At 41.8% G+C, this 27,548-nt stretch overlaps 1 protein-coding gene across 3 annotated transcripts in view; it reads right to left on the bottom strand.

Annotated features, from left to right (window-relative positions):
• The window catches only part of DOCK8 (dedicator of cytokinesis 8), a 200,742-nt gene that overhangs the window by 34,888 nt on the left and 138,306 nt on the right, over window positions 1-27,548 (bottom strand). For all 3 annotated transcript variants that reach the window (XM_014846768.3, XM_044757028.2, XM_014846769.3), the window contains 9 exons: window positions 24,106-24,255; window positions 22,045-22,158; window positions 17,890-18,045; window positions 15,526-15,665; window positions 9,891-10,060; window positions 6,439-6,584; window positions 4,348-4,530; window positions 3,852-3,984; window positions 2,790-2,877 (listed from right to left, as the gene is read on the bottom strand). In XM_014846768.3, the coding sequence (XP_014702254.2) occupies window positions 2,790-2,877; window positions 3,852-3,984; window positions 4,348-4,530; window positions 6,439-6,584; window positions 9,891-10,060; window positions 15,526-15,665; window positions 17,890-18,045; window positions 22,045-22,158; window positions 24,106-24,255 (1,280 nt within the window). The remainder of the gene's footprint in view (window positions 1-2,789; window positions 2,878-3,851; window positions 3,985-4,347; window positions 4,531-6,438; window positions 6,585-9,890; window positions 10,061-15,525; window positions 15,666-17,889; window positions 18,046-22,044; window positions 22,159-24,105; window positions 24,256-27,548) is intronic.

Below are 27,548 nucleotides of genomic sequence, written 5' to 3'. Positions count from 1 at the left end.
CCGGAAAAGGGAAATGTGAAGAATTGACTTTCCCAAGATGTCCCAGTGGCCCAAATGCTAGCACAGAGGTTGGGGCATCGTGCTGAGAGCTCACAGTCTTGGCCCAGGCTCACCACTTAGCTGTTCTTGGGTTCCCTTCACCCAAGAATGTGGGCATGATCGCTGCTCACATACCACTGAGGGCTCAGAATAAATACTTCCCTGTATTTTAAATGTTTTCACACTTAGGATAGCTTCTCTGGTCCCAAGATGCTCTACGTTTTTTCTCATTCTTCAATTGATATTTGCGTAAAATAAGTGAAATAGAAAAGCTACTTTTTATTAATTTACTGGTAGGCTTAGATTTGGAGCAATGCTAGCTAACAAAAACATAATAGGGGCCACATATGTCTCTTTCTATCTTTAGTAGCCTCACTGAAAAAAACCAAAGAAACAGGTGAAATTAATTTTTATGTATTTTATTTAACTCGAGATATCAAAAAATATTGTCAAGGTATAATCACTATAAAAATTACTGAGATAGTTTACATTCTTATATTTGTACTGAGTCTTCAAAATCCAATCTAAAAACTACTAATGAGATATTTTACATTCTTTTATATGTCCTAAGTCTTCAAAACCTGTTTGTATTTTCCCCTATTATTACTACTGTGGCTACTGTACTGGATCAGTGCAGCTCTAGAGTGTCCTAATTTGGTTTATTTCCTATTTTTTTTTTTATTGTGGTAAAATATACAGAAGATAAAATTTACTGTCTTAGCCATTTTTAAGTGTACAGGTCAGTGGTATTAAGTACATCCTATTGTTGTGCAACCGTCACCACCACTAATCTGGTTTTTAGAAAGCCTACTAACTACTCCTTTAAAATAGTGGTTCTCAAATCTGACTGCATAACAGAATCACCTGGGGAGTTTTACCAAATACCAGTTTCTGGGTCCCGCCACTGGAGACCCTTTATTAATAGGTCTGGGGTACATCTGGGTCCTGGACGCTTTAAAAAGCTCCCCCTGGTGATTCTAACGTGCAGCCCAGGTTGAAATTGCTGCTCTAAAAGAAACAGAGCCAAAATAATTGAAAAGTGATTTGAAAGAAAAAAGTGACAGATACTTCTATTATAATTACAAAAAGTTTTCCAAGTAGCTAAATCGAGCAGTCACAATTTTACCATGGTTTCTCTTAAAAAACAAAACAAAACAAACAACATTGCCCTTGAGACTCTCCATTGGTGACTCTTGGCTCTGACAGTGAGCAGCCCCTGTGTAGCTCAGGGCTGAGAGCTGACCTAGAGAGAATCGGGTCAGCCTGCACGGAAAGGCTCCATGTTGTGTTGTTTCTGCAAACCAAAGGGAACGGTTTCCCAAAACATTGATGTACACGCCCAGGCAGAGCACGCTTTGTGCAGCTCCTTCAGTCGCACAGAGTGGACGGCCTTCTCATCTGAGCAGTTCGGTAGCACCCCACTACATTCGCATTTCTTTAACGTTTTTTTGAAGGTGGGGGCGATTCATTGCCTGAACTAGAACTTACAGACTCCCAGAACCAAAGATCTTATAAATCAGTTCAGGGAACTTAGAGCAAGAATAAAATACCCAAAGCAAATACACATTATCCATAAGACCAGCAACTGGGCTTTCGAAGTAATACCTATAAAAAAAATGTTTATCTCCTTCATGTTTTAAAATAAATTTGACTCCCAAAAGTCCCATAAGTGGACCAGAAAGATTCATTCTTATGTTAACAACAAAGACAGTAATTTATATTTACTAACAAAACAACAGTGCTAGTCAAATCTGCCCCACGCCCACCCCTTATGATGAGTGCCTTATACGCCATGGGGTCACCCTACTTACATCTGGCCGTGTGTGTGGGGGGTTGTCTTTAGCCATATAATGTTTTGTTCAGTGAACCCTAAGATTCAGTGGGCTACCTGCTGCCAAGAGGAATAGCAGACATGTGCTATCTTTTCAAACAATTTAGTTTTAGCCCTCATATATCCAAATTGTTGCATATATAGCAATACGTATATAGCATATGTTGCAATCCAAGCAGGATTTTTCTTTACTTCTCTAGAATTTTTTTATGATAATAATATACATTATAATACATATCTATTATAGTAAATACAGCAAAGTATAAAGAAGAAAACATCAATTACTTGTATTCTCCAAAGAAAACCATGGTTAATTTTTTGTTAAATTTCCTTCTGGTCTTTTAAAAATGTATTTACTATATGTAGTTAGAGATTTAATATTATACTCTAAAACCAAGTGTCTATCCTGCCTTTGTTCACTTAATATATCATAAGCATTTCCCATGTCATTGAAATGATTTCAAAACATTTTAATGCCAACCTAATATTTCATAACATATTTGCCTAATCTTAAGCATTTAGAATGTTCCAATTTTTAAAAAATAATTTTATGTAATGTTGACATAAATATCCCTGAATACAGATCTTTGTATACATTCCTGGAGTGGAAATATGGATTGAAATGATGAGGTGGTACCCTGTCCTGCCCCCCATCAGCAGCTTTGGTTAAGCTCTCTGAGATTGCTAAATATTAGTTTTCTTTAAATGCTTATCAATGTGAGAAATGTTTCAGAGCTGAAAATCATAACTCCCTATACCTTAATTATCCTGGGTCCCTGGATGACCCGAATTTACGCAGATAATGATGTTTCATTTTCTTACCCTTGGAAGGATGTAGTTATTTCAGTAATACAAGTAGCCTGGGAAAAATAGTTTTGGACTTTAGGTAAAAGTAGCACAAAGTTGCTGAGTTACTCACTTATCTAGCTTCTCATTAGCTTGCCGCCAATGTGTCTGCTCTTTCCTCCATCTCAAATTTTCATTTAGGCCTGGAAATCGGTCATTCCCTAGGAGTTAAGAAATGCACGAGAGGAATTTGATTAGCGTGAAACCTTTCAAGATAACCAGAAGTTCCCTAACAGGCTAACTGAGGAGACTCAGCACCGCTTCTCTGGCTAATTAGAGTCCATGCTGGATGCTGGTAGGAGACATGCCCGTGACCACGTCCCAGCTGGCCTGCTCCGTGATTGACAGGCTAGAGCTTTAGAAGAAGCCCTGCCTTTCTGGAGTGTTGGTGACCACATTTCTCATGAACATAGGGTTCTGGTGAAATCGGGGGTTCTCATTGAATTATTGCAAAGGAGAGTATAGGTGTTGAATGAGGGTGCCCAACAACCACTGAAAAATCTGAGCTCCCTCCAAGTTCCCGGCCGTTGAGTCCCATTGCATAGAAGGAGCTATCACTCTGTTTGACTTGGAGCACAGTGAATAAGACTGAGGGGAGCTGAGTGCTTCACTCTATTCTACAGTGATGAGCGCAGCCTTTTTGAAATCATTCCTGGTGTGGTGGGGTCCCTGGAGAACTGGAATGCTCTGAGACCATTGGGGGGGTTGGTTCCATTCTAACAGTGCCCTGAATGATTTGGGGATATGATCTTCGAACCAGAACTATCCAGTTTCTTGACTGCTCCAGATAGACTAGTCACATGTCCCACAGCGAGGCTTCAGCCTTGAGGGAGACACCATTCTGTCTCATCCTATGACTCACATTATTGAAGGTGACCTTTTACCAACAAGTTTTACATAGAAGACACCATTTGGGGACACTTCCAGGGTTCCTGCGATCTCAGGAAAGCAGCTTTCCCTTAGAGGCACAGGGCTACGATGACATACATCATGCACAGCATTCTAGAAGCTGTCTGTCTCTATTACCGTCATGTCTTCAGAAAGTGACGGTGTCAAAGCATGTCGGAGGACATTCCTTCCCACGAAGGGTACAAAACTCCCCAGCAGAAAGCAGGGAAGGGCCGATCTCACACACCTGGAGTCCGGCAGCGCCGCATCATCTCTCCTCTGGCCCCTTCCCCGCGGAGCAAAGCCTCTTCCAGCCTGGCCTTGACATCCCTCGACTTCTGCAGGACCTGGGTACTCACTTTGTCAGAACTCTGCTTTCCCTGGACAGGAGAGAGGCAGAAGGACATTTAGTTTGGTGAGATCTCTGCCCATGGAGAGAATCCTCAAAACAGAATGCCCCACAATGACAGCAGCCAGTTTGGACATGTGCTACACGGAGACGCTGTTCTAGGGGTTCCTGTGGCTGAAAGCCTGTTAACAGGAATAGGGTTCTCTCTGTGGAAGGCAGAGATGCTTTCCCTGTGGAATTATCATATCTATAATGCAAATAGGTTATGGATTTTAATACAGAAATAAGAAAAATTAATGATCCTTCCATTGCCCAAATCCAGGGGAACAGTGACAAGGCAGGGCTGAACTTGGGAGATAAGAGCTGGGGTAAAGCTGAGCAGCCCCACACATACCTTGTACTCAAAACATGAGACACAGATGAAAAGGAGATCTAAAATCCTATTCAGTTGCATCGATGGCAGGTCGGCAATCCACTTCCTAATGAGGCTCTGATCAGCATTTTTCATGATCCAGAGGAAGCAAATCATGAGGTTGCGGGTGGTGTCGGCGTTCAGCATGTTGTACTGCTTGTAGGGCTGGAAAGAGGCGGGTTGGGAGATGGACGCGGGGGAAGAAGCTGAGCAGCAGAAACACCGAAAGCTTAAGGGGTGCTAATCTCTTAGAACACAGTAACTGTACTGCTTCCTTAGCTGGGGAACTATGTCCAGGATCTCTCCCTTTCCTGAGCAGGGGAGGCCGTGTTCTTTGAGCTGGGCTGCTCAGCAAAGGGGCTCGCCTGGAGCAGTATTTGAACCAGGCTTTCCGCCAGGTAACTGTAGGCGCCCTCTGTCTCAGGAGTAGTGTGGTCTGGTGGTCCACTCTGGACCTTGACCCTGCCCCCCCACCCCCAATCTCCAATGATACAGAGGCCCTTCCAGGCTGCTAATTAAGATCTCCAAGTATTTCTCCTTCGAGCTGGACACTGAAGGGTTGGACTTATAGCCCAAGACTAGCCTGGCTGGGTTCCAGAAATACCCTAACTGTTCAAGATTTAGCTTCTTGGTCACAGAGTCCGAAGTCTAATATAAGGGTCATGAGCTGCTCAACAAATTAATCAAATCCATAGTTTTGCGGAGTCCTCTGTAACGGGCCTTTAACGACAATTTATCTTTTCCTAGGGTGGAGGGCGTGGGGCTCGGGTTACTTGCTTTAATTCTTTGGCCATGAGTGTTCATTTTAGAGGGCTGAGCACACTTTGTGTTACTCATCAAATCAACCCAAAGAACAATATGTGGCTGCACCCTTGATTCATGTGGCGCAGCTAATATCCAATGGAATGCAGCGGGGAAACCGCAGCGAGGTAGTCGTGAGTGTGGGAGGGGACTGCTACTTTTGGATGGGAATGAGAGGGCTTATGAAGTTACTCTAACTTTGGTTTTTCTGAGTAGGGTGACGAGGAGAAATGAAATCTTTAGGTGTACTATAACTTCACAGAGAATCCCCTTCAATGGGTGAACTTTGGGAATCTGAGTGTCTCCAGTAGAGGCAAATAACCATGGAAAAGACACCCCCTGCCTCAAGCCCCTAACTTTGGTAAGATGGATACTGGAAAGGGGGAGGAGGTCATAAAACACAATATTGATCAAACTATAGGATGAGTGATGTCAAATCTCAAGTGTCTTTTCTCTTTCTTACCTCCTTGCTCTCCAACTTGCATGGGGGTGTGCTGGGGAATGGGGGTTACTAAGTGCCGGAGGGAAGAGGAGAAAGTCTTCCAGTAAAGATGAGTTAGGTCTAGATGCTGCCTTCCCAGGAGAGAACTGAGTTCTCTGCAGATCTATACCCTACACTGAAATGCCAAGTTAAATTAAGCTGGAGGACGTAGTGCGGTCTTGACAAAGGGACAGCCAGAGCTCATTGAGGAACAGAGACAGATCCACCTCAGATGAATCAGAGGTTGTACTCCTGGAGGACGCCCCCTTAAGCCCACAGAGTCTGTGCAGAAGGACAGAGACAAACAACTCTGCTTAGGCCCCCTGGGGACCTAGAAAGGCTGAAGTCTTTTGCTTAAGAAGGGCTCTACCAAGCGACTGGCCCCCTTCAATCATTTTCTGGAGGCAGACACAGTAGGAATGATGAACACAGAGAACAAACATAGCTCAAGCCTTCCACCTGAGGGAGCCTTGGTTTGACCTCCTTTGCAGTGGTCTCAGATTTTCCCCTCTTTCCTGGTTTTCTGAGCCTTGAACTTGGCACTACTGAGATTGCCTGAACTCAATTTGCGGTTGCCAGACTCTGTTTGACTGTGTGCCGCCTCATGTGCCATTTCCCTCCACAGTTGCCAGCCCCACAACGATTTCTTCCAGCGTCGAGCAAGGAGGCAGAAATCTCACTGCCTGCTCTATGATGCTGGGTTCTGGGCGAATGTAAGAATGAGCCCATCAGAAGATGATGGGAAAAGACACAAAACAAAAAATAAACCACAGAAATGTGCACCAACATACCAAGGAAGATAGCATTGTTCCACTTGTCTTCAAATTAAAATTACTCCCAGCTATGGCCAGTGCCACATTCTGGTTAATGGCACTGGTCCCTTCTTGTTCTTCATCTGAGCCATTGGAGCGATTTTTTCCACTACGGGCATCTGCAGCTGCAATAAAAACATCATTGGTCTTACTATATGATCCAGCAGTCTTGCTCCTTGGTATTTACCCACAGGAGCTGAATACTTAGGTCTACAGAAAAATCTGCATACAGATGTTTATAGCAGCTTTATTCATAACTGCCAAAACTTGGAAGCAACCAAGATGTCCTTCAGTAGATGAATGGATAAATAAACTGTGGTACATCCAGACAATGGAATATTATTCAGTTCTAAAAAGAAATGGGCTATCAAGCCATGAAAAAACATGAAGGAAACTTGAATGCATATTACTAAATGAAAGAAGCCAATCTAAAAAGGCTCCATACTGTAGGATTCCAACTATATGATATTCTGGAAAAGGGAAAACTACAGAGACAGTAAAAAATTCAGTAGTTGCTAGGGGTTAGTGGGGAGAAAGGGATCAAGAGGCAGAGAAATGAGGAATTTTAGGGCAGAGAAACTACTCTGTATGATACTACACTGATGGATACATATTATACATTTGCCCAAACCCTTAGAATATACAACACCAAGAGTGAACCCTAAAGTAAACTATGGACTTTGGGTGACTACATTGTGTCAGTGTAGGTTCAGCAACTATAACAAATGTACTTCTCTGGTGGGGGAAGCTGATAATAGGGGAGGCTATGCACGTGTAGGGACAGGAAGTATATGGGAAATCTCTGTATTTTCCCCTCAATTTTACTTTGAATTTAAAACTGCTCTAGAAAAATTCTTAAAAAAAACCTTTGGTGATGTCAAGCCAAAGGTAGTGTTTTTCTATGTCCCCTACCCAATACCCAATGTATGACTGGTATTTATTAGTCACTAAGTCAGCACAGTAATTTTAAACCTGACAAATGTTTAGCATTATCTGCTGCCATCCATAGGAAAATGCAGGCCGGCCAATAAAAAAGCCAAAATGTCCAGCACAAGATTAGGCAAAAACTAATTTTTCAAATTATAAAAATAAAAATTTTCAATGCTTTCATAACACTTTCCTGTTACTTGTAATATTTAAAAAATTTATTCATATATTTTAAATAATGACCAAATAGAAATGAACCTATAATTACAGATTTAAACAGGTACTTTATTGAATAATAAGCTATTATCACAAATTCAGCAATAATTTATTAAATTTCAAATGTTTGGGATGAATGTTAGTTTATTGTATCTATGTAATATAGACATATCTATATTTATACATAGATCTAGATGTATGCAAACAAAAAAGCACCCACCATTTAAAAGGTTGGTTTTTAAGAATACCACCAATTACACACACAGAAAGAGTATTTGTTTAAGCAGTTCTTAGAAAAGTGTGTTAAAACATTTGCAACTGGTTAATTAAAAACTCATATTTTGTTAGACCTGTCAACATTTTAAGTATTTGGACCTTCAATTTCTCAGAAAAATTAGAATGCGAACAGTATTTTTATCTACCAAAATTCTGAAAAGAGAACTCAATTTTTTTTGAGAACTCAATTTTTTAAAATAATAATTTACCATTGCTTTTTAAGGAAACTGGATTTTGAAACAAATGGTAAAATGAATAGCACATAGAAATTATACAATGATATCATTATCAGGATTAATTTGAGGATGCATTCTTACTTCCCCTAAATATGCGTAGGGTCATGGTTATAGGAAAAGGGGGGAAGGATATAAACATTTGCTGCATTAAATGCTTTTTAGGTGATCTCTCATTTCATCTTTATCACACCCTTAAAATGTAGACATTGTTAACACATTTTTACAGTTGAGGAAAGGGAAGAGATGTCACTGGAAGGCTGGGGAATTTTTCAAGGGTCACATATAGTAATAAATTGGCTGGAATTTAAATTCAGCTGTATCTTTTTTTAAAGACTATATTCTTATTAGTTTATCAATCTGAAGATTCCATATGTAATAGATGCACTGTAATAATATTACCTATAATAATAGAATACTTTAACTGTCTTCCCACTTGTCAGCTACATCATGGCCATAAAGTTCATTGCATACGGAAAGAAACCACTGAGATTTAAAAGGCTCAAAGACCAAGTGCTGAAAGGTTCTGATCCAAAGTGGTTGATTTGGAAAATTTCTAATCAACAGGGAAGCTTTGGAGAATGTGTGCTAAGGTGGTATCCTGCTTGGGGAACAAACAAGTCATAGGTCTTCGAATGAAACTTTCTAGAAACTTCCAGGTGAAGATTCTAAACATGGCCTGCAAGTCACCTGCCACGCTATGAAATACATCTTTAAATTTTGAAGACAACTCTGTTCTCAATTTGCCCTCCAGTCGGGCACTACCGGAGGAAGCTCTGTGCATCTCACTGTGCAGCCCACTCACCCCTGTGTCCAAGCTTCCTTCTTTAATTTCCTTGCCTATTTTGGGGGGCTCATTTTTATGAGCTAAAAATTGTCACCACAATGGTAACGTAGTCACATGTGCAACTCTGCATTTGGAGTAGCAGGAAAACCTGGATAGGTCCAAGATTTTGAGGATGACTGCCTGCAAGGATGCTGGGCTCAGGCAAGCAGCCCTCAGCATCCGGCATCAGTCAAGAGAGTGGCATGGTAATTTCTAAGAACTCCCCTTGAGTTGAGGGAAAAGCAAGAACTACTCTGAAGCGATCGGAATCTTTCATGTGTGTGTTTTGGGAGGAGGTAGGCGGATGGGATTGTTTTTCTCAGGTTCAGGTAGTTTCATTTGTCTACATCCCCTAATTCACACCATAATACGCAAATAAACTCAGGAGGTGCGCCATCCCCTTTCAGACAAGGTATTCCTTCCTCTTGCTGCTAAGTGGGAGATGCTGACTTCCAACCTTAGAACCAGGCTTAGTGCCAAAGGCAAAATTCATCTGCCATGGCAGAATTTCCTAATCCTGAAAGACGCCATGATATTTTTTGGCATGGAACGATTGTATAGGTTCATTTGAGTCTGCCTCTTTGCTTCACCATTCATAAAAGAAAAGACCACTTTTATTTCAAGGCATTAGAGCAGCAATCTCTAAAGAGAGAAATTCTGTTATTATTTCACCTTTCGTGGTGTATGGTTTACAAAGTTCATTGTACACCAGCAGACCAGTGAATGAATGAACAAACAAACAAATAATTTCCAAATAAAAAACATACACAGGGTCATGTGCCTCTTTAAAAAAATACCAATTTGGGCCTATGTTAAACAGGTCTGGAGAGCACTGGCGTGGAGAATTGCTCACACAGGCGTGGCAGCCCAGAGCTAAGGACAAACCTTATTCCAGTGGGGCATTTGGCAGGGGTCCCCATCAATCCAAAGAAGGAAACAGAAGGCATCATTACCTGTAAAGTCATAGAGCTGCGGCAAAGCATCCAAAATGATGCCAACCAATGGCAGGTAAAGGGCAGCAATTTTGACCTTCACCTCTGGTTTGACACAACGCGGGTCCAGGTCGTGAGAACTTAGCAGGCTGTGGATGGCACTGACAGCTTTCCTTTGCACTTTGCTGATCCTGTTGGCACAACACAGAAAGCTAGAGGTTATGGTGAAGGGAGATTGACCAGAATGCCCGTAAACAATGGGTGAGAATAGGAAAACCAAGCAAAACAGGGTAGAAGTCCGTAGAATCCAGAGACATTGCCTGTGTCCTAGTCGTGGGGCTGCTGTTAGCATGTTTTAAAGTTCATCACCTTGTAGCATGGGTGCTTCATTCCTTTTCATTGTTGAACAATATTGCACTGTATGAATATATCACATTTTATTTATCCAGTCATCAATTAGTGGACATTTGGATTGTTTCCAATTTTTGCCTATTAAAAATTATGACTGCTGCTATAAATATTCATGTACACTTATTTAGGTGCATATAAGTTTTATTTCTCTTGCGTAGATACTTCAGAGTAGAATTCCTGGATCATATGGTAACTCTGTGTTTAACCTTTCGAGGAACCACCAAACTGTTTTCAGCAGTGGCAACACCATTTTACATTCCCACCAGCAGTGGATGAAGGTTCCATTTTCTCCTTGTCAACACTTGTTATTATCAGTCTTTTTTATTATAGCAATCCTAGTGGGTATGAAGGTGCGACGGACTGAATGTGACCTTCCCAAATTCATAGGTTGAAACCTAATCCCCAAAATGCTGGTGTTTGGAGGTGAGGCCTTGGAGGGGATTAGGTCATGAGGGAAGAGCCTTCATGAATGAGATTAGTGCCCTTATAGAAGAGACCCCAGAGAGCTCCCTTGCCCCCTTCTGCCATGTGAGGACACCGAGGGAAGATGGCCATCTATGAACTGGTGGGTCCTCACCAGACACAGAATCTGCCAGTGCTTTGATCTTGAACTTCCCAGCCACCAGAACTGTGCCAAATAAATTTCTGTTGTTTATAAGCACCCAGTCTATGGTACTTTTGTTATTGCAGTCCAAAGGAACTAAGACAGACGGTATTTAACCAGTTTTTCTTCTTCTTCTCCCCAAAGCCCCCCTGTACATTATTGTATATTCTAATTGTAGGTCCATCTGATTGTGCTATGTGGGAGCCACCTCAGCATGGCCTGATGAGCGGTGCCATGTCCACGCCCAGGATCCAAACCTGTGAACCCCTGGGCTGTTGAAGCAGAGCACACAATCTTAACCACTCAGCCATGGGGCCGCCCTTAACTGGTTTTGATATGCATTTCCCTAATGGCTAATGACGTTGAATATCTTTTCATGTGCTTATTGGTCATATATTCTTTGGAGAAATGTCTATTCTAATCCTTTTCCCTTTAAAAAATTGGGGTATTTGTCCTTTTATTATTAAGTTGTAAGATTTAAAAGTATATTCTAGATACAAATCCCTTATTAGATCTATGATTTGCAAATATTTCTCCCATCCTGTATATTGTCTTTTCACTTTCTTGATGATGTCCTATAAATCACAGAAGTTGTAATTTTAATGAAATCTAATATCTATTTTTTTCTTTGTTGCTTGTACTTTTGCTGTCAGATCTGAGAAACCATTGCCTAGTCCAATTTCATTAAGATTATCCCTATGATTTCTTCTGAGTTTTATAGTTTTAGCATTTACTTTTAGGGTTGTGATCCATTTTGAGTTAACTTTCGTATATGGTGTGAGATAGGGTCCAACTTCATTCTCCTGAATGTGGATATCCAGTTATCCCAGTATCATTTTTTGAAAACATTTTTTTTCCCATTGAATTGTTTTGCCACTCTTGTCAAAAGCCAAGTGACTATCAATGTGAGGATTTATTTCTGGACTCTTAATTTCATTGATCAATATACTATAGATGTCATTCATCTTCATGTCAGAACCACGTAGCCTTGACTACTTTTGCTTTGTAGTAAGTTTTGAAATTGGGAAATGTGAGTCCTCTGATTTTGTTCTTTTTCAAGTTTGTTTTGGCTATAATGGGTCTTTTGAATTTCCACATGAATTTCAGGATGAGTTTGTCAATTTCTGTAAAGAAGCCAGCTGGAATTTTTAGAGGAATTGCATTGAACTTGTGGATCAACTCAGGGGGTATTGCCATCTTAACAATATTAAATCTTCTGATCCATGAATATGTTATGCCTCTCCATTTATTTAGATCTCTTTGTTTCTGTCTAAAGTGTTTTACAGCTTTCAGTGTACAAGTCTAGAACTTATTTTGTTAAATTTATTCCTAAGAATTTTATTCTTTTTGATGCTACTTCAAATGGAATTGTTTCCATAATTTCATTTCAGATTGTTCATTGCAAGTGTATAGAAATATAATTGATTTTTGTATATTGATTTTGTGCCCTGCACCCTTGCTGCACTCATTTATTACCTTTAATAGTTTTTTCCTGGGTTCCTTACGATTTTCTATAAACAAATCATATCATCTGTGAATAGAGATAGTTTTACTTCTTCCTTTCCAATAGGGATGACTTTCATTTCATTTTCTCACCTAATTGCCCTGGGTAGAACTTCCACTACAGGGTTGAATAGAAGTAGCAAGAGTGGGGCCAACCTGGTGGCGCAGTGGTTAAGTTTGCACATTCCGCTTCGGCGGCCTGGGGTTTGCTGGTTTGGGTCCTGGGTGCGGATGTGGCACTGCTTGGCAAGCCATACTGTGGCAGGCGTCCCACATATAAAGTAGAGGAAGACGGGCACGGATGTTAGCTCAGGGCCAGTCTTCCTCAGCAAAAAGAGGAGGATTGGTGGCAGATTTTAGCTCAGGGCTAATCTTCCTCAAAAAAAAGGAAGTAGCAAGAGTGGCCATTCTTGTCTTGTTCCTGATCTTAGAAGGAAAACATTCAGTCTTTCACTAATAAATATGATGTTAGCTGTGGGTTTTTCATAGATGCCCTTTATTAGATTGAGGAAATTCTCTTATATTCCTATAGGATGTGGGGAGTGTTTTTAACAGGAAGGGGTATTGAATTCTGTCCAATGCTTTTTCTTCATCTATTGAGATGACTGTGAGCGAGTTTTGTCTTGTATTCTATTTGTATAGTGTATTACATCAATTGATTTTCAGATGTTAAACCAATCTTGCATTCCTGTGATAAATCCTATTTAGCTATGATAAATCGTTTTTGTATATCGTTGGATTCAGTTTGCCAGTATTTTGTTGAGAATATTTACTTCTATATTCATATTGGTCTGCAGCTTTCTTGTGATGTCTTTATCTGCTTTCGGTAATGCTGGCCACACAGAATAAGCTGAGAAGTGTTATCTCTTCTTGTATTTATGGGAAGAGTGTGTGTAGGATAGGAATTCATTCTTTAAATATTTGGTAGTGTAACACAAAGATGCTAGATAATTCCCACATGCTTGTAGAACACTATGGATTTAATGATATGTGGACATTTGTGGACACCTCGAGGTCAGGGCGGTTCTAGGGAGATCCATGAGAAACTGGAGCCATGGTTCCTTGCACGGGTCCAGGTACTGAGATGTGTCCCACTGGCCCTTGCACCACAGATGCGCAGGTGTTGGTGAGTCTATAAATTGTCTTGGCAGAAAAGGAAGTATTGATCCAGAGCAAGTATTGTTAAAGCATAAGATTTTTCTGAGGTTTTAGCCCACATGGTAAAGTCTGTGACAGTATTTCTAATGACTTCCCAGGAGAATAACTGACAACTCAGCAATCAGGGATTATTGCGTTGCCAAAGGAATGACACTCTTAATTAGTTACCGTCTGGGGGGTAGAGAAGGTACCAAGGGTGTGTGTGTTTGAAGAGTGTATCTATCTGATTGAACATAATTACATGATGACATCTGAACATACTCTACTCTGTTGCTAGTAAAATTATGTGAACAATTTTAACAAGAAATCAAAACAGATGTCTGGGCTGTTTCCTTAGACATCTCACTAGAAGGAAATGGAAAGTAGAAACTACTGCTAATGTAAATACCAAAGAGTACTTTCAGACATCACTTAAAGCAGTGCTATTAAAGGACAATCAAGAAAAAGTGTGTGTTTGCAGATGAAGGCAATTTTCTAGGTGCTCAAATCTCCTTCTCAGCATATGACTCAGGGCACTTGGTGTTGCTTTGGAAATTTATGTTAGTTATAGGGTAGAAAGTTCTGCTGAGAAAACTGAGAGGAGTTTAGTTAGGGTTGAGAGAAGACGAAATGGAAGCCTTGGAAAATGAAGCTCTCTAAGGATACACTTAGAACCTGAATTTCTGGAAGGAGGCAGAACTTAGAGCTAAGAACATGAGATTTCCACACTGCCCTTCTAGGTGACAGAGACACGCATTCACTTAGGCAAGATCAGTATGGGCAAAGTGCTTAGAGTACATTTGTCAGTGCAGTTACGCAAACTCGGATGTGCTCCTATAATTGTTTCCTGCATGGATGTCCTGTTTCCTTCACTAAGTTATAAGCACTTTGAGAGAATTGAGAACTTCCAATTAGACAAAAATCTGTAACATACAGAAACGCTGCCATTAACCAGTGTACTTTATTCCAGAAACTTCTTTAGCAGAGGAAGAAAAGACTGTATGAGTTATAGGCATAGTCCCCAGGCAGGCAGAATTTGTGGTGTGGAGAGTGGGACCTAGCGAGGGACTCAGGAGACCAGACTCTGGATTTGGTTCTGCTACGTAACTTGGGGCAACTTCCTTCAATTCTGCAAGCCTAATTTGAACACCAAAGGGATGAATCTAAATTATTTCCCAATCCTAATGATCTTGGGATCTGAGTCCCTGAATGGTGAGCTCTATGAGGGAGGGCATTTTGTCTGTTTTATGCACTATCTCTGATATACTCCAACACTCAACTGTGTCTGCCCCACGGTGGGCATTCAGTAATTGCCGAATGGAATGTATAATATTTTGGAAGGCATTGTCTCCTTCTGTCCAATCAGGTAGGCAATGGTTTTCTGATCCTATGGCTCATGGAGCATGGGGAGAGAAAGAAAGAAGAAGGGGGTAGTCTGCCACCCTCCCTGTCTGTTAACTTCAAGGCTAGATACTGCCACATGCCCCTGGATGATCGGGTTTATAAGAGGTGAAAGGATTTATAAGTCCTGGACCTGTGGCATCTCTCTTAGTCTGGGACGGTCTCTTTGCAAGAAACCCAACCTGGACATAGTCCAACTGCCCTCTCATCAGCAGCCACTTCCTTTGTCAGCATTGAGCCAAGTGGCATCTTGCTGCTGCCTCTGTGTGCACACAGATTATTACCCAGGGGCATGTGTTAAAATTGCTTTGTTCCTGAGGAGTTTACTAATCAAAGCATCCCTGGGAAGCCTGCTTTACTAGCATTGGCAAATTCTTCTCAGTGAATAAGTGGCTGAAAAAAGCCATTTTATGTTTTCTCTCCTTCCCACATGCCTTTCCACCTTCCTGTTGGTACCATTTTTTCAAAACACAGATGCATCCACTCTTTGGAACTAGTGAAAGAGTATTTCACCAAGCACAAGAGGTCAGACTGCAATCTTTAGTAAGGAGCATCTTTGTTTTTTTGCTTCATACTCCATTTTAAATGTCAGAAACATACCCTTCCCCTTCAGCATCCAAGGCAGCAGCCAGTTCAGTAAAGAGAAGGCCAGTGAGAAAGTGCTGCTGGCGGTACTCTGGAGTCAGATCGAACATGCTGGCAATCTTCTGGTCCTGGAAACTGGAGCAGGAGCTTGAGTTCTACGGAAATGGAAGGAGCAGTTCTATGAGTATCAAGAACTAGAATTAAAATCATGATGGCTAGTATTTATTGAGCACATGCTATGGCTGGGCTTTGTGAGCACTACCCAGTGAGGCAGGTACCACTGGTATCTCCACATGACAGATGAGGAAACTGAGGTATCGAGTGTTCACTTGGCTTTCCCATTCCCACAGATGGAGGGCTGCCAGTTGGGAAAGATGAAAATAAAGCACTCAGGCTCTGTTATAAATGAATACCGCTCCCTTCCCCACCCCAAATCAAAAGTTGAAGATTACAATCCTAGGCTAACATTTGAATATAAGGAAACAGGAACTGAATCCAATGGTGTGGCTGTGAGCAGAAATGCCTCCATAACAATCTGCCCCCTTTATCTGAGGCCCCTGTGTACTTAGCTACACTTCTGTGTGTGGCTTATGCACATTCTCTGAATTTTGCTGGCCTGGAACTAGAAGTGGTGTCAGGCAGGGAAGTGTCAGGTTTACTAGCCCTAGGAAATTCCTGTGCTCTTATCTTGGGGGCACACTTTATATTTCCCTAAGAGAATCTACAGTGTCTCTGGAAACCCTTTATGGTTTGGGCAGGCTGGGCCTGGCCCCTGGGTTGCTAACTCTCTGGGGCAGTTGGAAGGGAGATGTGGGAGAGGACGTGGGGCAGAGTTAGCATATTTGGAATTGCCCCTTGTCAGTCAGATCTTCCCCAGTTCACAAGAAGACGGTCATGTAGCTCACATCTGGATCATGTCATCTGGCATGAATGGCTAAGATTGTTTTTTAATTAAGAAGACAAGACTTCAGGGGCCGGCCCGGTGGCGCAGCGGTTAAGTTCGCACGTTCCGCTTCTCGGCGGCCCGGGGTTCGCTGGTTCGGATCCCGGGTGCGGACATGGCACTGCTTGGCAGCCATGCTGTGGTAGGCGTCCCACGTATAAACTAGAGGAAGATGGGCACGGATGTTAGCTCAGAGCCAGGCTTCCTCAGCAAAAAGAGGAGGACTGGCAGTAGTTAGCTGAGGGCTAATCTTCCTCCAGAAGACGGTCATGTAGCTCACATCTGGATCATGTCATCTGGCATGAATGGCTAAGATTGTTTTTTAATTAAGAAGACAAGACTTCACCTTTGTGCTAGGATCAAGGAATATGCAACAGAAATAGAACCTAATATTGAGAAATCTTTCCTGCCGCTCTGAGCTACCTGTAAATGTAATGTGACGATACAACAGCATTTCCTTAAAGTTTTTCTAGAGGACACTAGTCCCTTGAGACATCTATGAGGGGAAATAGGTTTCCATAGTCGCATCACTTTAGGAATGACTCCCACTTCCTCCTCACCCCTCGGGCGTTTGCAATTTACATTAACAACTTAGAAACTCTTGGATGATGTCCTAAAAAGAAACCTGTTAACACAGGGTTTGCAAACTCATTTAACTTTGGAATCCTGTATTTGGATAATACCTCTTACCATCCTGTAGAATTTGGGGCCCACCGAAACTAGTGAAATATTGTTCCACAAAAAAAGACTGGCCACGTCAGTCAAAGCCTTGTCTCTAAATATTAATACAAATGTTACTTTTCTTGGCTAGTCAAGACTTGTTAGAAATACACTCTATATAAAACAAACTATTTGATTAATTTATAATGAAATATTTTTAGCGTTTCAAGAGCTAAATTATCTGGAATGTCATTCAAGGTGGACTTGTGCTGAATTCCATTCTATAACAATATCTGCAGAAAGTTCTAGGATAGTTTAACGATATAATGTCCATGTTAAAAACCACTATTAGATCATTTCGGAAGCAATATAAAGAAAACTGCAATTTCATAAATTTTATAGTGCTGGGGTTTAGGAAAAGGGAAGTGAGCAAAGGAGACTGTCAAGCTAAAGTGGAAAGATGACTAATGTCAGACAAAGGAAGATACGTGACTTTTCTACAAATTTCTAAATTTTCATAGTACATATGGATTCCTTGTCCTACTTGGTCTCAGCAGGGACCCTTGAGCCTAGGAAGAAACCAATCACCTAGCTTGAAAATGATTAGTTAGATGGTACAACTTCAGGGAGCATAGGGTGTGTATCTGGATCAGTTGATCTGGTTTAAAGAGCTTGATTTGCCTTCTGATTAAGAAGACCGACCTATACAGGAATAAACGACTAAACTAAGCTAATTAAATGAAATAGCTTGAATAATTCTTCCAGTAGCCGATTACCTGGGAAGATATGGAGGGACAGGGAGATGCTGGAGCAGTATCCGTGCTCATAAAGAAAAGGTTCAGATTGAGGTAATGCTCGTGACTGCAGAGGATTCTCAAGAACTCCAGCCTCATGGAAATGAGCGTTGGAAGGTTGTTGAGCTTGGCTGACAGCTGGAAAGAAAAATGAGAAGAGGAAAGAAGCGTTTACTGTAAGGTGAATGGTTTTGAGGTTGACAGACACAAAAATATTCTTTCTCCTCAGATACAGGCAATCAATTTAATAAAAATTAATGGGACAGTGCAATGGATGGCAAACTCTGCATTACACGGAAGCCCAATAAGTTTTCTTCTGTTACTGTTCCCCTTAATAATTCTAGACTAACAGCTGTCAAAACGAGGATTCCTGTCCTGACCCTTGTCAAATCTATAGTACCATGGTAAGCCTGTGGTGAAAATAACCTGGAGGTACGTCTCCAGTGTAACATAATATAATTAATTTTACAAAAACCCCACTGTGTCTGAGAAACTAAATGAAAGGAGTTGACCCCACCTGGGGCCACACAAAACTAATGGAATATGACAGGATGACTTTAAGGCCACAAGCATTCGTTTGTAGTTCTCTAATTAAAGGCCCCATTGGGAAGTTCTCAAACCAGTTGCCTAGATGAAGGCATCAAATTACTTAGGAAAGTATGTAGTCTTTGCAAAAAAGCCCAGGGGTTTGGCCCAGAGTTGGAGGGGAGGAAGTAGAGGAGAAAGAAAGAGAAAGCTGGGAGAGTTTTCATGAAAAATCTTCCTTAAAACAAACCAACCATGAAATAAGCAATGAGAAGCTAACAAAGGCGACAGTTGGGAAGACATTTCTTGCCTCCCTCAGGTAAGCTGACAACCGAAGGACCCAGACTCTAGGGCCTGCGACTCAGAGGCAGCTTCTCTTAAGGCAAAGTAAGGAAAGGAGGGTCTTGATGGACGGAGCCTCTCAGTACATCCTCATATAAACACTCTCCTGTCCCAGCACAGGAAACTGAGCATCGCGTCCTTGCAAATAGACATGGCTCCTCTTCATGCACTTTAAGAGTAGTTTTATAAACTATATAATTTAAATGAGCACATATTTTCAGCCATTTTAGGAGAAACCATTGTGTTCTGGCATTTTGCCTACAGAATCAATCATAGTTAGACATTTACTTGAAACGAATACCATTACTTATTATGAAAAAAATAAACATAAGATGGCTGTGAAAGAACAGTAACAAGAACCCCCACTTTGGCCAATGTGCATTACTGGCTGATTTTGGACCAAGGGGGCCATGAGCAAATTGATTAGAACTTGGTCTTATACCTATCACTGAATAACCACCCACAAAGAGTTGTTGGGTCAAGTCAGCTCTCAGAACTTGAAAGCATAAGATATGTGCACTTGAAAGAAGGCCACACTGTAGGTACCTTTCATAGGTCCCTTGAGACTTCATTAAAGACAGAAATTTCAAAAATAATTTGAGTGATGTTTAGAATAGAGTAAGGTGCACTTTCTGAAACATCCGCTCCGAAGGTCAGGACCCACAGTGGTAGCCTCAGAGGCCCTTCCGAAGCATGGGTTCTAACTTAGTGGCAGATTGAAAGTGACACAGAGCAATTGAAAAACTAGATTTGTCTATTGTTAAGACTAATAAAAGACTAAGATTATTTATACTCATGGTCACAAAGTCTGTAAATGACAGAAAACATGATGGAATGTTTGAATCAGGTTACGTAAAAGGACAAAATCAGAGGACTTTGGAAGATTAGAACTTGTCTCAGGTATGACGTTCATACTGTATCTAGGTGGCTGGGACCAATGACTTAAATCACCACTGACTGGGGCCAGTGATCTTTTTAGGCCTGTGTACTACCAATTGTGCAAAGTAATATGCGTGGATGTCTCTGGCAGACATAGAGCAGAGAATCAGAATGCAAAAGCCTGAGTAAATTAATCCAGCCTTGTCTTTTTGCAGACCAGGAAGCTACTTCCTCAAATGCGGAAGCTCTCCAAAATCAGAGGGGTTTCATGGCATCACTGGAATTAGAACACAGGTCTCTTAGTCTAAGGCTCTCTGGCAGCTGAGAGAGGAAAAGAGGGAGAGAAAGAGGGTAAATTACAAGTACGCTCTAACTTCAAAGAAAGGGAAAGGATTAAAAAGGGAAAGAGACGGAAAGAAAAAAGCGAGGAAAGAACGAGAAAATTAAAACGTGCCTTTGCAGGGCAGATAAATATCTAGTCTGATTGCTTTCTTTGCCTTTTGGTAATGAAAACCCCCCACATGTGAGCAGTGACAAAGATTCTCTCCTTGACCACACTCTAGTCAAGGTCCTCTAGGCTCTTTTTCAAACAGGCCTGCCCTTTGGGCATTCCTCAAGGGCCTGATTTTAGCAAGAATTCTGCTAAATCACTTTAGCCAGAATCCCCACTCTTGATATCTGATCACCCTCAATATCTGACCAAATTCCTTACCCTTGACCCCCTCAGGCGACGGTCAGACAGCATGTCTGCCTTCAGCAAGAATCCTGTTAGGTTGGTTTAGCCAGAATCCAACCCTACCCCTGGTGTTTGCTCTCAGTAATATTTCATCCACTGACCCCTACCCTGCTCCTTGGCTATAAATTCCCTTTTCCTTGTTATATTCAGAGTTGAGCCCAATCTCTCCCTCCTACTGCAAAACCCCATCACAGTAGTCCTTATACCTATCATGATAGTCGTGAATGAAGTCTGGCTTACTGTTTAACAAGTGTCATGAGTAACTTTTTTCTTTAACAGCAGCTAACCCTGGGCCTATAGTGTTGTTCTAGCATCTTCTTTCCATATGCCCAACTTAAAAGTTTGAAAAACAGATTAATTTACAGTTGCAATCCATCCAACGACCTGTAATCCTAAACACCTAAGAGGGATGGCAAAGCGGAATGGCATAGTCCTCTACCGCTCCATTCTGGTGGAATCTGAAAGAGAAGATCCACCAGGGTCAGGATGTCAGGGTGCACAAGATGTTGGTGCTCTGGGACTTCTGAAATTTCCTTAGGATTCTCTTTTATAAGTCAGCTTCCTTATTAGGAGTTCCTTTAGGAAAGCCATGATCTTTTTTGGGGGGCGGGGGGGAGGAGATCATTTCATTTTACAAATGAGGAAATGGGACCCATAGAAGTTGAATGACTTTTAAGTCACTAAGGGATGAACCACAGAGAGCTAGTTCTGGCAGAACAGATTGACTAGTCCACTGTACCTTGGAGTTAGGTAGACATGGCTCTTTCCTCCCTGGACAAGTTACATAACGCCTCTAAACCTCAGTTTTTATCATCTGCAAAATGTTGATAATAACACCTCACAAGGACTAAAGGATACAATTTCTATAAAGTGCTTAACACAGTGCCTGATCCATAGGGGAAAACCAGTGGTGGCGACAGTGATGGTGAAGGTGGAGGTGCTGATGATGGAGATGGTGATGGTGGGAGTGGGAGGCGATGACAACGGTGGCAGAAAGTGGTGATAATGGCAACGATAGTGGTACTGGTGGCTAGAGTAGGATATGGAAGAAAAGGAGTAGCAACAATAATAGCTGCTACTTATATTGCTATTGTTGGGACAGTTTGAGGGGGACAGTGGACAAAAGAAGAATTCCATTTAAAAGTTTGGGGAGATCACACTGATAAGATGCTCTTGGATTACAAAATATTTGCTTTGTGCTCAGTGAAATTCAGTCTCTTTGACTGATTTTATCAGAGTTCTTTAAAGTCAGAATTTCACAACCACAATTTAATTAATTACCCTAATACGTGAAAAGAGACGTCATACTTTGAATTCTGTACCTGGTCAAAGACTGAATGCTACAGTCATGTAATTTCTTTTAAATGTTAAACTGAAAAAGGCAGATCATATCACTACTAAATTTCAATTCCCATAGATTTACTTGTTGAGCCTTCCGTGCTGGGTTGGTAAATGCTCCAGGAACCCATGAAAGGAGTGTGTCTAGGGATGTCCACGACACAAAACCAATGACGTGAGGAAAGGACCACAAAACCCAGAATGTACAAAAGTCAAACTGTCTAACTTGGGAATGAATACGATAGCATCCCATGGCAGGGAGCGCCACATCAGATGAGAAGGAAGCAAGGACACCATGGCTATCAGGGAACACTCACCTGGTTGCAGTAATGTTTGATGAGGTTAAACACAAAGCCACGATCCATGAGTGAGAGAAGGTCATATAAAAAGAAAGCCAGGCTGATGTTGATCTTTTCCGCCTGTTCGTTTTCCTTAAAAACAAACATACAAACAAACACTCAAATGATTTTGTGGTAAGCCCCAGTCATGAACTCCCAGGTCCCTGGTGGGAAAGCTGGGAGAGACAGGTCCTTCTTTTCAGCCAGTGTCCTTCTAAGAGACACTGAGCAAAGCAGGTCACCCTGTAAAATTGTAGCAAATACAATTTAGCCCTTCATTGATGCCAGGAGTGTTAGATTGAATCAAGTAATTCTTTATCTACCGTATATTTAGTTACATTCCTTCCAGTCCTTTTTACTGTGTGTATATTTATACGTATATAATTGAGCTCTTTCTCTGAGTACAATGTTGGGTCCTAATTTTTTTCATTCAATATTATATTATGAACATTTTCTTACATTTGTAATATTTCTTCAAAACTAGTTTTTTTTTTTTTCCTTTTTCTCCCCAAAGCCCCCCGGTACATAGTTGTATAGTCTTCGTTGTGGGTCCTTATAGTTGTGGCATGTGGGACGCCGCCTCAGCGTGGCTTGACGAGCAGTGCCATGTCCGCCCAGGATTCGAACCAACGAAACACTGGGCCACCTGCAGCAGAGCGCGCGAACCTAACCACTCGGCCACGGGGCCAGCCCCTTCAAAACTACTTTTTAATGGCTGCCTTGTATTTCTTCATCTGGCTCTACCATAATTTATTTGATTCTGGTAATTACTATTTTGGTAAAACCAATTTGAAATGTATTCACTATCTTCAATAAGACAGATTCTTAATTCATAAGGATTATTGCAGAAAATCTAATCAGGATAAAAGAATCTGTTTTTACCTAAGAAATTTTTTTCTCCAATTAGGCAGCACTCTCAGCCTAAGAGAGGTCAGAGTTAGACACAGCAGAGTGAACTCTTACATGAATTGAGGCCAGAGTTTTTGTTTTTAATACTTCTCAGTGCTCATATTTATGAGGGGTTTTACAGCACTTCAGAGCAATTGGGATTCATTTTTTCATGCTTATGTCTTCTGTTCTCAGAATGATAAATCAATTTTCTTTGACACTATTGAAAATATGATTTGAAAATACATTCTTCCTGTTACGACGTGCACTTTGCAAATTCAGGCCAAGCTGACCAGCCACTGGGGTGGATGGAGACCTGACAGAGAAGCTTCCACAGTATCACTGAGGGGCAAGTCCTTGCGCTCCCAGCATCCTCCACGTGGGCCACTCCCGGATGGTTTATGTAACTGTCTGAATATTCTGGGCTCAGCAACTTCAGTTTTGGCTGTGCTGCTAGCGGTGTGACTTTTGGAAAACTGATCAACCTCACTGTGCCTCATTTTTCACGCCTGCCAAAATGGAGATAACACTGCTGCTCTATCAAAGTTTGCCATGAGAAATAACCAAATGGAAACCTTCTTGGTATTATACGAATTCTTAATAATGATAAAGGTTTTAATAATTGCCACTGCTGCCTCAACTTTTATAGTTACCCTCTAAAATTTTCTTATTTTGTTTTTTTACTTTCTCTTTTGAAATAATTTCAAACTTACAGAACAGATGCAAGAATAGTACAAGAACTCCTGTATGCCCTTTCACCAGATTCTTTAACACTTGGCATTTTACGTTTAGCTTTATCATTCCCTCTATATATACAATTTTTTTCCAGAACCATTTGACAGTATGTTGCAAATGTTCCCATTTGCACCATAATACTTCAGGGTGTATTTCCTAAGAATAAGAATATTCTCTGTTATATCTACATTGATACAATAATTTAAACTATTGCAATTTCGTACTGCAATTTTTTATGGCAATCTCCCAGCCCTATCCCAGGGTCCTGTCCAGGATAATATAAGCATTTAGTTGCCACATATAGTTAGTTACATTTTAATTACTGTTTTAAGATGATGCTCATTTTTCTCTGATTGTGAAAATAACATACGCTCAAGGTAAAAAATTTAGAAAGTAAACAGTAAATGACACGGTTACCTTCTGAGGTTTTACTAAAAGGGCTGCAATCTCCGAGGTGACCACATTAACAATAGTAGTTATGTCATCTTTGAAACGGTCGGAAAAACGAGTCCTCCGAAAATTGTCCCGTTTGTCCATGTTATGTACATACTGGGCCATGCTTTTCACCTACAGAAGGGATGGGAGAAATGTCAACATGGAAATTGGTGACCTGCTTGTCTGCCGTGGAAAGGGGAAAAGGCTGGAAGAAAAGCTCCTTAACAATGGACTTTCTAACACTTGATCTGCGCTGCTGGTTGCCCAACAGGCTCTGGACTAAAAATGCTCCTGACACAGAAATGGTTACCATGGTGGCAGAGTGGGAAGGGTGTCCTCTTTTTGACCCCAAGTCAGGGGGCTTCCTTCTTGCTGCTGACAAAGCCAGGGAGCTTAATTCTTTAGCTACGGTGTCATCAGCCTCCCCTTCTCTCAACAGCCTAGGTCCAGGAAGGCAGACGAGGCTGGGCTCCCACAGCCACCTAGGCATCAGTCATAGCACACAGCACATTCAATGGAAAGGAGCTGTTTATGATACTGTTTCTGATGTGAACAGAAGTCATTTCTGTCCCTGAAACCATAGGAAGGAGAACATGGAGAACTGTTTCTTTCATTCTGAGTTTCAAGCTGACATGGGGAGCACAGTTTTCCCAAAAACAATTCTATAGTAGGCTAGCTGCAAACTTAACCACTATTTGGAACATTGCCTCTAGGAGAAATTATGTTTTGAGTTCTATAAGACTAATAAAATGCATATAAAAACTATACACACATATCCTAAAACATAATACATACATTGTACATAATGTATATACATATATATATTTTCAAAATAAAAATCTGTCTGCTAATTGGTGATTGCCTGTATGACGACCAGCTCACCAGCTCAATGCCTACCACGACTGTAAATCAAGACTATGCTTATTTTGTGGACTTCCTCCTGAGGCCAGGAGATTTGTGGGTCCACACAGCTTCCTTTGATACAGTCTGAGGTTGCCTCTTGCCCCTGTTGGAAGTTGGTTAGAGTTATCAGGAACGGTCTGATGGGAAACACTGGGAGTTCTGGTGGTTGGGTGCCTACCCTCTAAGGTCATTTTTATGGATGTGTCCAGGCTAATCAGAGAGTCACTGCAAAAAAGAAATGACCCTGGAAGTTGAACTGTCCACATTTGCATGAAGGTGACCTCCTAGGTCAGGGCTCGAAGAAGAGGGGACAAAATTGTATGGGAAAAATGATCCCCACTCCCAAGAACTAGATGGAAGAACTTTTATGCACTAATAGTAGATTTCTAAGAATGCGGCACTGGCGATTTTCATTAGCACTGAGACAAACAGGTAAAAAACAAAGAGAAGGTAAAATAAGAAGAGAAAAACAGACAGACACCCTTTGTGTGTTTTGTGTTTTAAGATAATGCCAGGGCCAGCATGGGGAAGACCTAAGAATATAAAATCCTGAAGCCCAGTATAAGAATCACCATTCCTCTTTGCTGCAGAGTCCTTCTTGGCTCAGGACACACGGACGTGTGTGTACTCCACAGGGTCTCATACACTCGGCGGAAGGACCTGAATGAGGTGTGGGAACTGGATCCCATTTTTGTCTGCCCAAATGTCTCTCTCACTAGGCTCCTAACAAAGGAACTAGGAAGACAGGACTTCTTTGTTTTGGGCTACCCCAATCCGGATGTTCTGGGGGCTAACCCACTCCAGCATCAGGTTTTTAGAATTCACTATTGTACTCGCCTCTTGCCCGCTGAGTTTGGCCATCCAACAACCAAATAGATAATTCTCACAATACTGTACTTCCAACTAATGGCCTCTTTCCAGACTGTCAGCAACTTGCCAGCTACTGTGTTCTTCGGATCTCCAGAGAGGAACACCCAACGGAAATACTAGTGCTTGTCTGGCCCATTATTTGTAGGATAGGGTAAGGCAGGAAAATATTTTCCCCCGTATTGGCTTTGGTGGCCCATTCAAAGGAGGGTTAGCTCTAAAGAACCACTTGGAGCAGAACTTCACGCTCCGAGTAAACTAGGTCACCCATTTACCTCTAGGTCCTCAAAGTCTGGCTCAGCAGTTTCTAGAAGCACAGGGATTGATTCATTAGCAAGTGTGAAATTCACCCAAGGATTGTGTTCAACAGCTCTAATGCCAAAGTGATTGTTCATTAGCGCTTGGACATTGACACAGCAGAAGGGTGTTAAACCGCTTAGGTTGTTGGCTAAACCCAAGGAGGCTGTCTTTTCTTTCTCTTCAAGCTTCTTGGTAAAAAAACTACTTTGGTTTTAAAATAACTTCCTGGGCATCCATAAGGCAAATGCACAAACAATGTGTGGAGGAGCGGGCACCCAGTCTGAGTCTGAGATCAGTGTCCTTGTGAAGTTCTGGCTGGGGCTGACAGTTTCCGCTTGCCTCCGCCCCAGCCCCTAGGTCCATTTTTTGCCCTTCTCTGTCTATCCCTGAACCCTGGGAAGCTGAACTCTATGGACTACATCACTCAGGACTCCTTGTCCTTGGGCTTCTGGTTGGAGTTGGCCAATGGGAGGCACCAGCAGGGCTCACTGGGCGGGAGAACAGAGAGGTCCAGGTACTTACCTGCTCCATGGCCCTCATCCCTGCCGCCGCATGGTTCTAGCAGGGACAACGTTTCTCTAAGACTCCAGCTGCTAGGATGTGGGCCCTCTTCTCCGCCTCAGCTGTCTCTCAGCCCCAGTTACACTGCTTGCTATCCTCGCTTCTTTAGAGCTAGGATAGATGAAGGCTTCCAGCAATTGCTGCTCCCAGGGTGCTTCACCAACCCTTATCTGCTCTTATAACCTTGTGTACACCCTGGGCAGAGTCCCTTTGATAAATGCTTTTCAGTTAACCCCTTTAAGTAATGCCAACGCTGTCGTGCCAGGACCCTGACCGACTTAGGTTACAACCTGCAGAGCCCTGGTAATCAGTGTCTTGTGTGACCTGCATATTGACCAACTCCCTCCATGTGCTCAGATCAGCAGCTTTCTTTCCAACTATCTCATCTATTGACCATAAGAGACTTCCAGTAGTAAGGAGGGCTACTAGTTTTAGCTTTTGCTTTCTCTCCTGGGCCCACCGAGAGCTAGTAAATAAATGCGTAAGATCAAAAGCAATCTTCTCCTTTTCCATGGTTCTTAGTTTCCCGCGGTTAGGGGCAGAGAGGTGGTGCTGCTGAAGCCTTTGGTGGGCTTAGAGACTTCTCCTTATGGCCTCCACCCTCCTCCAACCCCATCTGTAAATTGGGGATGATAGAAAACTCCTGCCTTAAATGAGATAATGTTTCAAATGGTGCTGGACGTGTACAGAATAATATGCTCAATATATTTTAGATGTTATAATTTCTCCTTCAGAGATGTCAGCTGTTATTGGGATTATATGAAGGACAGAGTCATCATTACGCCTGCAGAGAA

The sequence above is a fragment of the Equus asinus genome, chromosome 23 (assembly GCF_041296235.1).
Source record: "Equus asinus isolate D_3611 breed Donkey chromosome 23, EquAss-T2T_v2, whole genome shotgun sequence".
NCBI lineage: Eukaryota > Metazoa > Chordata > Mammalia > Perissodactyla > Equidae > Equus > Equus asinus.
Note: the sequence above shows the minus strand (reverse complement) of the source record. Positions and strands in the feature narration are given on the sequence as shown.